This window comes from Pelophylax lessonae (assembly GCF_965119305.1).
Source record: "Pelophylax lessonae genome assembly, chromosome: 4".
NCBI classification, from domain to species: Eukaryota; Metazoa; Chordata; class Amphibia; order Anura; family Ranidae; genus Pelophylax; species Pelophylax lessonae.
Genome location: NC_138771.1, coordinates 11,804,301 through 11,818,277, shown reverse-complemented (window position 1 = coordinate 11,818,277; position 13,977 = coordinate 11,804,301). Strand labels below are relative to the sequence as shown.

The following is a 13,977-nucleotide window of genomic DNA, read 5'->3' as shown; positions in this document are numbered from 1 at the left end:
TGGTCAATGACGTAGTACTATATTAGTTCAATGACATGTTGCCATATTAGGTCAATGACATGGAGACATATTAGATCAATGACATGTAACCATATTAGATCAATGACCTGGGGCCATATTAGGTCAATGATGTGGGGCCATATTAGATCAATGACATGTGACCATGTTAGATCAATGACGTGGGGCCATTTTTGGTCAATGACGTAGTACTATATTAGTTCAATGACATGTTGCCATATTATTTCAATGACATTGCGCCACATTTAGTCAATGTTGTGGAGCCATATTATTTCAGTGACATGGGGGCATATTAGATCAATGACATGGGGCCATATTCGGGCAATGACACGTGGTCATATTAGGTCAATGACATGGGGCCATATTAGGTCAATGTCACAGGGCCATGTTAGGTCAATGATGTGGTCATATTGGGTCAATGACGTGGGGCATTTTTAAGCCAATGATGTCATCCCCGCTCCTTCGTGCAAGGGGGGCAGGTTATGCCTTAGCCACAGCTTATTGGGACAGCACTGGCAGTTTCCATATGGGTTAAAGCCAAAACCAAGCAAGTCAATACTATAAACTCCACCATAAATGTACAGAATAGAAGTATACTGATCCTGGTCTAAACGCAGGGGCTCTTCCAACATGTAGGCCCTAATAATGGCCCACTATCCTGCAGTATGGTGAAGGTTACACAAGTAGGAAGAATTCACCACATTCAGCCAAACATATTGTATCTGATTGTACTTCATTGTATCTCTTCATATCTTATCGTATCTCCTTGTATCCCTTCGTATTGGTTCAGCTCCATCATGTGATCCATCCTTCCTCTATATGGCCGCCGTCATCCCATTCTTCCCACAATGCATTGGTCTTGTCTTGTCGTTTTGTCTCTCCCTGTGAAAGTCTTTGTGATTTTTATTTATTTTTGTTTTATTTCAGGAGCGATGCCACAAAAATGAAATTTGAAGGAAAAACATTTCATTTATATGTGAGAGAGAAGGAGGTAAAATGTCAATATATACCCTGACAGACTGGTATATACATATGGACTGGTATATATACAGGGTGACCAGATAATAGATTCATATACATTTATATATACACTAACTGACTGGGATTTTTTTTATTGCCTGATTTATTCTGAAAATCTTTAAAGTGTATCTAAACCAAAAAAACAAATGTAATATTTTGCAGCTTAGCGATCGTTAGATGTGGTGGCTGCATTAGTTTTCTTTTATTACGATTTTCCCCCCTTTATTTTCACAATGTGATCACACTTCCTGTCCTACATTACAGTCTGTAAAGATCCCCCCCCTAATTATTGTTGTGTGTGGGGGGGTGACACCATCTTTTACTGCACCAGGTGACACCAACCCAAGTGTCACCACTGCTTTGTGTGGCATGTTGATTGAATAGGTTATCTATAGATTGATTATTATGGGAGAAATTGATCAGAAAATAAATTGATAATCTATCAGAGTGTGAATGGCCGCCGTTAGATAGCCGCCAAATGGCCGCCGCTAGCAGATTTGGGATTGGTTCAGATGCACAGCGAAACTGCAGTGTGACTTCTCACCTCCTAGTTTAACCATGTTAATGCAGCACCAATGTATCGCAACTGCGGGCATTGCATAAAGTTCTGGTGTGTCCCAATTCACTTGAATGGGCTGTGTGTAGGGAAGGTACTGCCTGCCAAACAAAACCCGGAGAAGCAAAGCATCTTGCCTGTGGCATGTGAATACTCCAGTCTGCTGCCCTTTTTCAGCTTAAGAAGAGAAAGGTTGGGGGAGTGCGTATTTTTACTGCCCCCCAAATGCAAATCTACACAAGTTCTTGAATGGACATGACAAAGAGCCCACTTAGACTTGTGGTTGGGGACGGTAAAAAAAACCGCACAATTAACCACTGAACCACTTGCCAATCAGTTATACGGCGGCAGGTCGGCAGTTTCCCGTGATTCGCCGTACCTGTACCTGATCCTGGGGGCGCACGAGCACCGCTGGAGGCGCCCGCCTGCACCCACTCGCCAGCGGGTAAGCCGAGGCAAGGGGCTGGCGGCCGTGAATTCCCGCCAGGCACCCGTGAAGAGAGAACGGCGGCCGTTAAAATTAACCAAGTCTGACAGGGGAAAAAACCTTTGCCGACGAGGAAAGTGGGGATTTTAATGTGCCAAAAAATGTTATAAAAAGGACAATTTATAAAAAAATATACATCAATTTTATTGAAAACAGAATGATAAAAACATCACATGAACATACAGCATATAAAAAGTATATCACATAACAAAACACATCCTATAGTGTGGTGGATCGACACGTTTCGTCCGTGATCTGGGCTTCCTCAGGATCCGGATGTGTGATAAATGGTTCATTCAAGAAATATATATATATATATATATATATATATATATATATATATATATATATATATATAAAACCACAAAGATAAATCTCATGTGCCAAATCACAATACTGTATTTAAAGTAACAGACTGGAAAATAACCAAATGGTCTACAACGGTGAAAACAGCAGATCGCTGCCATTACTAGTAAAAAAATAAATAAATGTCATAAATCTATCCCTAGTTTGTAGACACGATAACTTTTGCACAAAGCAATCAAAATACGCTTATTGGGATTTTTTTTACCAAAAATATGTAGCAGAATACAAATTGGCCTAAAATTATGAAAATATTTTGATTTTTAATTTTTTTTTAGCAGAATGTGCAAATTTTTTTATTTTTTTTTCAGAATTGTCGCTGTTTTTTTAAAGCGCAAAAAATAAAAATAGCACAAGTGATCAAATACCAACAAAAGAAAGCTCTATTTGTGGGAAAAAAAAGAAAAAAGGAAATCTATTTTTTATTTTGGGTACAGCGTTGCACGACCGCGCAATTGTCTGTTATAAGTAACTCGGTGCCGAATTGTAAAAAGTGGCCTGGTCATTAAGGGGGTAAAACCTTCTGGTCCAGAAGTGTTTAAGGACCAGGCCTATATCTGACACATGTTATTTACATGTTAAAATCAGTATTTTTTGCTAGAAAATTACTTAGATCCCCCAAACATTATAAATATATATTTTTAGCAGAGACCCTGGAGAATAAAATGGCGGTCGTTGCAATATTTTTTTGGCACACGGTATTTGCACAGCGGTCTTTCAAACACAATTTTTTGGAAAAAATATATTTCACTGCATTTAAAAAAAACTAAAGAGTAATTAGTAAACAGTATACAGTAATGTGAAAGATGATGTCACACCGAGTAAATAGATACCGAACATGTCACAATTTAAAATTGCGCACACCCGCGGAATAGTGACAAACTACGGTACTTAAAAATCTCCATAGACGACGCTTTAAACATTTTTAACGGTTACCAGTTTAGAGTTACAGAGGAGTTTTTTTTTTTAGAATTATTGCTCTCGCTCTGACGATCTCGGCGATACCTCACATGTGTGATTTGAACACCATTTTAATTTGCAGGCGCGACTTACATATGCGTTTTCTTTAATGCGTGAGCTCACAGGGACGGGGGCGCTTTACATTTTTTTTTTTCCTATTTATTTTATTTCATTTTTTATTTTTAGCACAGTTTAAAAAAAAAAAAAAAACTCTGATCACTTTTATTGCTGTAAGAAGAAATGTAAACATCCCTTGTGACAGTAATAGGCAGTGACAGGTACTCTTTATGGAGGGATCGGGGGTCTAAAAGACCCCAAACCCCTCCACTGCACTTCAATGTATTCAAAATCCTGAAATCTGCATTTTTCAATACTGACATTTTTTTAAAATCAATGCCTTTAGCAGCCGAGTAACCCGGAAGTGACGCTGCTTCCGGGTTACATGATCGGAGACCCAATCCGGAATCCGGCTTTGCCTGGTTGCTCGGATCTCCCAGTGGGACAGGAGACCCGGGAAGAGCCGCGGAAGGGGGCGGGAGGTGGGGGGCACCCCCTCCCACTTGCTGGGATAACTGCCACGCGACTGCTGAGCCGCATCGGTTGTTATCTCCTGATAGCCGACCACCGATTCTGAAAAACCGTACCGGCAGCTGCATATCATCCTGCTACAACCACTTATCCCAGCCGAGGGACAGGGAGAGATACAGGTACAGGGATAGGTACAGGGACAGGTACAGGTGCAGGGACAGGTAGAGGTACAGGGACAGGTGCAGGGACAAATACAGGTAGAGGTCCAGGTGCAGGGACAGGTACGGGTGCAGGGACAAATACAGGTAGAGGTACAGGGACAGTTGCAGGGACAGGTACGGGTGCAGGGACAAATACAGGTACAGGTGCAGGGACAAATACAGGTAGAGTTAAAGGTACAGGCGCAGGGACAGGTAAAGGTACAGGTGCAGGGACAGATACAGGGACAGGTACAGGTAGAGGTACAGGGACAGGTGCAGGGACAGGTGCAGGGACAGGTACAGGTGAAGGGACAGATACAGGGACAGGTGCAGGGACAGGTACAGGTGAAGGGACAGGTACAGGTGAAGGGACAGTACAGGTGAAGAGACAGGTGCAGGGACAGGTGCATGGACAGGTACAGGTGAAGGTACAGGTGCAGGGACATGTACAGGTGAAGGGACAGGTGCAGGGACAGGTATAGGTGCAGGGACATGTACAGGTAGAGGTGCAGGGACAGGTACAGGTATAGGTGCAGGGACAGGTACAGGTAGAGGTGCAGGGACAGGTACAGGTATAGGTGCAGGGACATGTACAGGTATAGGTGCAGGGACAGGTACAGGTGCAGGGACATGTACAGGTAGAGGTACAGGTACAGGTATAGGTGCAGGGACAGGTACAGGTATAGGTGCAGGGACAGGTACAGGGACATGTACAGGTAGAGGTGCAGGGACAGGTACAGGTATAGGTGCAGGGACAGGTACAGGTATAGGTGCAGGGACAGGTACAGGTGCAGGGACATGTACAGGTAGAGGTGCAGGTACAGGTGAAGGGACAGGTAGAGGTGCAGGGACAGGTACAGGTGAAGGGACAGGTAGAGGTGCAGGGACACGTACAGGGACACGTACAGGTGAAGGTACAGGGATAGGTGCAGGTACATCGGTTTGTGGGGAAGTGGTTAAGACACATTTTTACCACCCCTACTTAAGCTGAAAAAGCAGTGGACAGGTGGAGGGGTTCACATACCACTATCAGGATATTTTTTAAAAGTGATTCCCCTTGCTGCGCTCGGTGGGTAGTACCGCCAATGGACGCAACAATGAAAAGCACTCCAAACGCAGATCAAATGAATGCTGAACTCCAGATAACACTTTATAAGCAGTTACAGTAACAGTATTTTTTTCTTTTTTCATTTTGTTTTAAAGGATTTATAAAAATGAATAAAAGCTGATCACTGTAAGCACCCCATGTCCGCGGTAAGCAGTTTGTCTCCTCCCTCTAAGGCCCCTTTCACATTTGTGCGCCTTGTCCTGCGATTTGGGGACTGCAAAGTCACATGACAAGTCGTACTCCATGATTTCCAATGAGTACCGTTCATATCTGTACGACTGCAAAGTAGTCCCTGCTCTACTCTGGGCTGATTTTAATTGCGTTTTGAGGTCCATAGTCATAGGCATTGCTTCAAGTCCAGCCAAAATCGCAGCAGAAAAAAATTGCGGCAAAATCGAGCGACTATTAGGTTGCACGAGTGTGAAGGGGCCTAACTGACACTTTTGCTTGACAACTTGGTCTGGTAAAGGAAGCCGGAAAAAAACAAACTTACTGGCAGGATCACAAGATAAAAATAAAGGGGGGGAAAAAAGCCTATAAAAGAAAAGGAATGCAGTCGCCACATCTAAGGACTATTTGGATATATTCGATTTTTGTTGTTTGGGGTTTAGATACACTTTAAGCGACTTGCAGCATTTCTTCCATATTTATATATATATATATATATATATATATACCTCTTCTGAATGACTGATGTGTATATACACAGAGCGCGTGGTATACGCACACACGGCTATTACTGAGCTAGACTTTGATATCCGTAATCAGTGGGTGGTGAAGTTGGTTGTAAATCCCGTTTTTTAGGCCAATCGCTGCATCTCCCACTTCCTGCACACTATGGGGGGGGGGGGGGGGAGAGATTTCAGAGAGAAGAACGGTCAGATGTGTTTACGTCGTTCTCTCTTCACGGGGAGCGATCGCGGGTGCCCAGCGGCAATCACAGCCGCTGGCCCTGCGCCTCAGCTTCCCCTCTGGCGAGTGGGCGCGCCCACAGGAGCGCTCCCATGAATGGCTGTACAGGTACGGCGATTCGCGGGAACCTACCGACCTGCCACTGTATAACTGCGGCGGATGGTCGGCAAGTGGTGAAAATGCTTCTTGTCTGGCTGTAACGTTGATCCTCTTTATTAACCACTTGCCGAAGGCCGCAAGTACATATACTGCGGCGGTCAGCCCCGTGCAGGCAAAGTGACGTATGGGTACGTCACTCGCCTGCGAGCCAATAGGGGGCGAGCGCGAGCCGCCGGAGGCACGCTCCCGCCCCCACTCGTACACTGTTGTCCCTGCGCGAGTGACCGGCGGCTCCGATGTCCGCCGGCCACTCGCGATCTCCCGCTGGAGAGGGAGAAAGGCAGGCGCTGATGTAAACAAAGCCGCCTGTCCTTCTCCCTTGTGTAACTGCAGAAACTCTACGGTCCTGCTATGTAGGATCGTATGTCTCTGTAGTTACACAAACAGCCACATCCCTATACAGTTAGAAGCACGCCCCTAGGGACACACTTAACCCCTGCATCTCCAATAAAGTTAACCCCTTCCCTGCCAGTGTCATTTTTACAGTAACAGTGCATATGTCTAGCACTGATTACTGTAGTAATGTCACTGGTACCCCCAAAAGTGTCAAAAATGTCAGTCAGGGGTCCGATCTGTCCGCCGCAATGTCGCAGTCCCACAAAAAAAATCGCAGATCGCCGCCATTACTCGTTAATAAAAAAATAAAAATGACAAAAATCTTTCCCATAGTTAGTAAACGCAATACATTTTGCGCAAACCAATCAAAATACGCTTATTGCGATTTTTTTTTTACCTCAAATATGTAGCAGAAAACAAATTGGCCTAAAATGTTAAAAAATTTAGATTTTTACATTTTTTTGGGGGGAATTTCATATAAAAAAATGTGAAAAATATTGTTATTTTTGCAAAATTGTCGCTATTTTTTTGTTTATAGCGCAAAAAGTAAAAATCGCACAGATGATCAAATACCACCAAAAGAAAGCTCTGTTTGTGGGGAAAAAAGGGACGTCAAATTTGTTTAGGTACACCTTCGCACAACTGCGCAATTGTCCGTTAAAGTCACGCAGTGCCGAATCGCAAAATAGGCCCTGGTCTTTGAGCAGCCAAATCCTCCGGGGCTTAAGTGGTTAAGGGTTTCAGATCCTGGGAGGTGGGGAGGGGTTTCTGTTTAGTTGACTGCCATGATTGGATGTCACAGAGGTCACATGATCAGAAAGCTCCCGACCACAGGTAGAGATCAGGAGCTTTCCGTTAGCTGCCGGTAACAGTGCCGGGAGCGCGCTGGGCGCGTCCTCTTGTGCTCTTGGCACAGCTCTGTTTATTTTTAGTTACACCTACAGTCATGGCCAGAAATATTGGCACCCCTGCATTTCTGTCAGATAATTCACCACTTCGCCCAGAAAATTGTTGCAATTACAAAATGTTTCGACATTCTCATCGCAGAGGTGATCAAATACCACCAAAGGAAATCTCTATTTGTGAGGAAAAAAGACATCAATTTTATTTGGGTACAGTGTCGCACGACCGTGCAATTGTCAATTAAATTAACACAGTGCTGTATCGCAAAAAAATGGCCTGGTCATTAAGGGGGCAAATCCTTCCGCTCTTAAAGTGGTTAAAGTCAGTATTTTTTGCTAGAAAATTACTTAGAACCCCCAAATATTATATATATATATTTTAGCAGAGACCCTAGGGAATAAAATGGCGCTCATATACCACCAAAAGAATTTATTTGTGGGGAAAAAGGACATCAATTTTATTTGGGTACAGCGTTGCATGACCGCGCAATTGTCGATTACAGTAACACAGTGCGAATAGTAAAAAAATGGCCTGGTCATTAAGGGGGTAAATCTTCCGGTCCAGAAGTGGTTAAAGGAGAAGTCCAGCCTAACACTAAAATCCCTGCATCTATAGACCTCCACGATCTAGGAGGACACGGGATCTCTGTGTCCATCACTGACAGAACAGCGGTCTGCTGTGTTTACATTGGCACACCGCCGTTCTATCTCTCTGAGGAGCGATCATGGGTGCCCGGCAGACATTGCGGCCACCGGACCAGCTGATCAGCTCCCCCTGTGGCAAATGGGTGTGCGAGCGTGCCTCCTGTGGTGCGAGCGTGCCCCTGGTGGTGGCCCCATGGAGCGACGTACAGGTATGTCATTTTGCAGGACAGAGCCGACCTTCCACAGTATAACTACGGCAGCTGGTCGGCGATTGGTTAAAATCATGCATAAAATTCCATAAGGCATGACAGAGTATAGTGAATAACTACATAGTACCATGTGTACACATCAAAGAACCAGTTGGTATCCTATCACTCTCTACGCATTTCGTGAAACAACATTGCCTTCTTCAGGAGACGATAGCGCTTTACATAGTAACATAATTAGGTTTACAAAAAGACACATCTAGTGTCCAACTAGTTCAACCTATAAAAGGGAAAAATAAAAAAAAGATATATTTATACTAGGGATAGACAGATTATCGGCAAAGCCGATATATCGAGGGCCGATATGCACTTTCCCCGATATATCGGTATCGGCCCTGAACTGGATGATATTGCCGATATTTTTGTGACGTCATTCTGCCTTCTTAGACCGCCTCCCTCGCCTCTCCTCTCCCGAGAGTGTATCACAGCCATACACCCACCCACAGCAGCCCAGTGCCAGCCAGCCAGCCACATCCACAGGCCCTGTACCAGCCACAGGCACTGTACCAGTGAGTCAGGCAGCCACCCACAGGCCCTGTACCAGCCAGCCACATCCACAGGCCCTGTACCAGCCACAGGCACTGTACCAGCCAGCCAGGCAGCCACCCACAGGCCCTGTACTTGCCAGCCACCCACAGGCCCTGTACCACCTAGCCAGGCAGCCACCCACAGGCCCTGTACCAGCCAGCCACCCACAGGCCCTGTACCAGCCAGCCAGGCAGCCACCCACAGGCCCTGTACCAGCCAGCCACATCCACAGGCACTGTACCAGCCAGCCACCCACCCACCCACAGGCCCTGTACCAGCCAGCCAGGCAGCCACCCACTGGCCCTGTACCAGCCACCCACCCACAGACCCTGTACCAGCCAGCCAGGCAGCCACCCACAGGCCCTGTACCAGCCAGCCACATCCACAGGCCCTGTACCAGCCAGCCACCCACGGGCCCTGTACCAGCCAGCCAGCCACCCACAGCCCCTGTGCCAGCCACCCACCCACCGCAGGGTGTCAGACAACCACCCACCCACCCACCCACCAGCCCCAGGGTGTCAGCCAGCCACCGACCCACCAACCACAGGGTGTCAGCCAGCAGCCACAGGCACTGTACCAGCCAGCTGCCCACAGGCCCTGTACCAGCCAGCCGCCCACAGCCCCTGTGCCAGCCACCCACCTTCCACAGGGTGCCAACCAGCCACCCACGACAGGGTGCCAGCCAGCCAGCCATTAAGCATTAAACAAAAATGAACATGTTCAGTACCAGGTTTGTGTCAAAAATTGTCTTTATTTTTTAAAAGATTAAATGTAAAAAATATCGGCCCATATCGGCCGATACCGATACGTTGTGACCAAAATATCGGTATCAGCCCTGAAAAAACCATATCGCTCTATCCCTAATATATACAATCCCATATACACAATCCTATACCCGCAGTTGATCCAGAGGAAGGCGGAAAACCCCAGCAAAGCATGATCCAATTTGCTACAGCCAGGGAAAAATATTCCTTCCTGATCCCCCGAGAGGCAATCGGATATTCCCTGGATCAACTTTACCTATAAATATTAGTACCCAGTTATATTATGTACACCTAGGAAAGAATCCAGGAATTTTTTAACCTCCCTGGTGGTGGGATTATGTCAGTATTTTTGAATGTCAAAGCGGTACATTGTTTGGCATGGAAATCTGTTGTTTTTTATTGTAGGCCTAATTCTTAGGAATAAAACAGTAAAAGTGAATAAAAATTAATAATAAATTATTATTAAATTATTAATAAATTAATAAATTAAAATACAAAAATAAATTAATAAATTATTTATAAAAATGTATCAATAAAAATAAAACCAATAAAACAGTAAGAGCCGGTTCACACTACCGCAACCAGAAAGTCTCCCCATGAAGGAGCAACTTTTTAGCTTTACTTTGAAGAGACTTGTGAGAAACTTGTAAGAGACTTGAATGATAGGCGACTTTGTCTGTGGGGAATGCCTGGGTAATCTTTTCCTTCTTCCTGGAAAGTCTGATCACAGTCGCTCGAAAATAGATAAGAATCCGACTTAGAGGCGACTCCCATTGAAGTCTATGTGCACAAGTTGGATAGAGGTCGCCTTCAAGTAGTACAGGAACCTTTTCTGAAGTCGGAGCGACTTCAGTAGTGCATATTAAGATGGCTCTCATTCATTTACATTGAATAGGAATGACAAGTGACTTGGGGCGAGTTAAGGGGAACACAAGTTGCGTCCCAAGTCGGAGTTGTGTGAACTCTCTAAGTGCAGGCAGGGCACTAGGGATGAAACTGAGGTGAAATCATTTGATACAGTAATGTAATCCTAACAGATTACAATGTATCATCTCATGTTTTGTGTACTTTTTTTGAATTTCCCACCGGGTAACCCCCCCCCCCCCCCCCCCCCTGCATCACGGAGCTTGGAGGGAAGGGAAGATGCATGCCGGCATCGGCCGGAGGGCACAGCGGGAGGACATCAGGGGGTTCGCAGGGACAAGGCAGGTTTCACTACAGGGTAACCCCGAATGTGGCTCAGGGTTATCGCTTTTGGTACTGAAAATTAACCCCAATTCACACTCTGGATTACTCTTACTGCAAAGAAATCTTTCCGTGTTTGGAGATTAATTCTCTTTTCCTCCAGACATAGAGGAAGAGCTTTAAAAGATATTTGTAGAGAGGCCATATCCGCAATTACAAAATAGTACAACAACAAATAACTCACCCAACAAGTATCCATAAAGATTCATACAGGGGTAATAGCCAAAGAAACCAAAAACATAACTTTACCCAACAAAGTACCAACTATGTAAAAATATAAATCTCAGGTAAAGAGCAATAGGGTGTAAGTAGAACTATAGGCATTTTTTTTTTCATTTTGGATAGAGCAAGGGAGGGTTATAACCCCTGTCAGATTTTTTTTTTTTGCCATCTGTGTCCCATTAGGGCGATTTCCCTTCACTTCCTGTCCCGTAGCCAATCAGGAAGTGGGAGGAAATCTCTGAAAATTAAGAGAATTTTTTGGGGACCTGTCTGCACCATGGAAATTCAGGATGCTATGCAAAAGTACGGCACTCTTGGCAAACCAAGATGGCACCCCAGGTTACTGCAGCACACTGGTTGAGAAACGCTGCCGTAGATCATAGGAGATCTGATCTGAATGAGCCTGTTTTTGCAGTTGTGACCAACTGGGAAATTCATTCCAGACTCTCAATTACAAGCTCTTCCCTTAAGAGAAGCGATCACTTTTTCCACTCCCTAGCAGAAGATGTCCCTCACAATGGAGATAGGAGAACACAAAACGAATATCCTATAGTGTAACCCATAAAAACATTTATTAAACATAATTGTAAGAATATACATAGAAATTTCCAACAAACAATATGGCGTCCTATGTCATATCTGCAGGCTCCTTCCAGCACGTTTCAGCCGATGGGCCATCATCAGGGACTGGATATTACCAATACAGTTAAATGGGGCTTTGCTCCTCCCCTGAAGTACTAAGGCTGCCATTGCTGACCTCCTTATAAAAATGGCTGTCATGCTGGTCCAATGGCTTCAACACTTGCTGGGTCATTCACCTGGAGCAAGTATGCAAATAAGGATTCCTGATCTGATTGCATGCAAATCCCAGGTTAGTGATTACTAAAGTCATAGTAAAAGCCTAGCAGACAAGCAACTAGTATTTTCAGAAGGAGAGGTCACCAAATACAGCAGGGGTGTCAAACTCAATTTCATTGCGGGCCACATCAGCAGTATGGTTGCCCTCAAAGGGCCAGTTGTATTTGGGGTGCACTACATACAGGGTGCAAGGTTCAGGAGAGCAGTACATGCAGAGTTCAGGACTACGTTACGTACAGAGTGCAGGGTCCAGGGGTGCGTTATGTGCAGAGTGCAGAGTTCAGGAATGCACTACATACAGAATGCACAGTTCAGGAGGGTGTTGCGTAGAGAATGCAGGGTCTAGTGGTGCGTTATGTACAGAGTGCAGCGTTCAAGAGGGTGCTACATACAGAGTGCGTTATGTACTGAGTGCAGTGTTCCGGAGCATGCTATGTACAGAGTGCAGGGTCCAAGGGTGTGTTATGTACAGAGTGCAGAGTTCAGGAGTGCGCTATGTTCAGAGTGCAGGGTCCAGGGGTGCATTATGTACAGAATGCAGAGTTCAAGAGTGTGCTATGTACAGAGTGCAGGGTCCAGGGGTGCATTATGTACAGAGTGCAGAGTTCAGGAATGCACTACGTACAGAATGTAGAGTTCAGGAGGGTGTTACGTAGAGAATGCAGGGTCTAGGGGTGCGTTATGTACAGAGTGCAGAGTTCAGGAGTGAGCTACGTACAGAGTGCAGAGTTCCAGTGCGCACTACGTTCAGAATGCAGGGTCTAGGGGTGCGTTATGTACAGAGTATAGAGTTCAGGATTGCGCTACGTACAGAGTGCAGAGTTCAGAAGGTTGTTATCCACGAATGATGTACTAGCATTTCTATGTACATTTAGCCCAGAATGTGTGTGTGTGTGTGTATTCATCAGTCATATAGGCCTTATATATACCAGTCAGTCAGGATATATATAACGTACATGGGTCAATGATAATATACACAAGATAGTGTGAGAGCTGTGATACTCTAGGACCCCCATGCCACAAGTATTTTACCATACTTTGTAGTCATGGCATGATCTGACAGCGCTCCATTATATTCTCAGACCTTGGAATAAATTATATATATATATACACATATAAATATATATAAAATATATACGATCCAGACTATGGGAAGCTCAGTTTGCTTTTAAATTCTGTCTTTTCTAGGAGAAGCGCCTTGTTTTAACCTTCCTCGCTCCCACTCCGGAGGCCTGCAAACACTTATGGAAATGTGGCGTTGAGAACCAGTCCTTCTACAAGTCAGTATTCCATTATCTCCTCTCTATATCAGCCAGCTTTCTCAACCGGGGTGCCGCAAAGAGGCTCCAGAGGTGCCGCGGCAAAAGGAAAGAAATCTGGCATGTCTTAACTCCAGTATACAGAGAGAGAGAGCACAGCCTGCAACTCCTCCTCCTGGCTCTCTTCTCCTCTATGGCGGTATCTATACTTCTGTCGGCAATACAGAATGCAGTCCGGGCTACCCGCCCACATCTTGCCAACCGATGAAGTCATCGGTTGCTAAGGACTGGTCGGGTGCTGCCTTTTGCAGTTTTATTGGCACCCCCATGTATCTAGCAAATGTGTGTGCATTCACGCCTGCTATGCAGTTTTTTTGTGCAGCGTTATTTTAAATCCTGCCGGCAGCTTTATTGCATGTTTCACACAAATAGGGTAGCCCATTAAAAAAATAGGGTGCGTGGTGGAACATGCAAAAAAAGAATGTGCTCGGACACACCTGCTGCTGTGAATGAGCCCTCAGACTGGTGTGCCCTGAAATTGTGCACAATTATAAAGGGTGCCTTGATTGAGAAAAGGTTGACAAACACTGCTCAATTTTACCCTGTTTATCAGCCATTCTCAACCAGGGTTCCATGGACCC

General features: G+C 45.2%; 1 protein-coding gene across 2 annotated transcripts in view; it reads left to right on the top strand.

The window, feature by feature from the left end:
* The window catches only part of FRMD5 (FERM domain containing 5), a 244,657-nt gene that overhangs the window by 199,446 nt on the left and 31,234 nt on the right, over positions 1-13,977 (top strand). For both annotated transcript variants that reach the window (XM_082253018.1, XM_082253017.1), the window contains exons 9-10: positions 946-1,009; positions 13,266-13,357. In XM_082253018.1, coding sequence (XP_082109144.1) covers positions 946-1,009; positions 13,266-13,357 — 156 coding nt within the window. The remainder of the gene's footprint in view (positions 1-945; positions 1,010-13,265; positions 13,358-13,977) is intronic.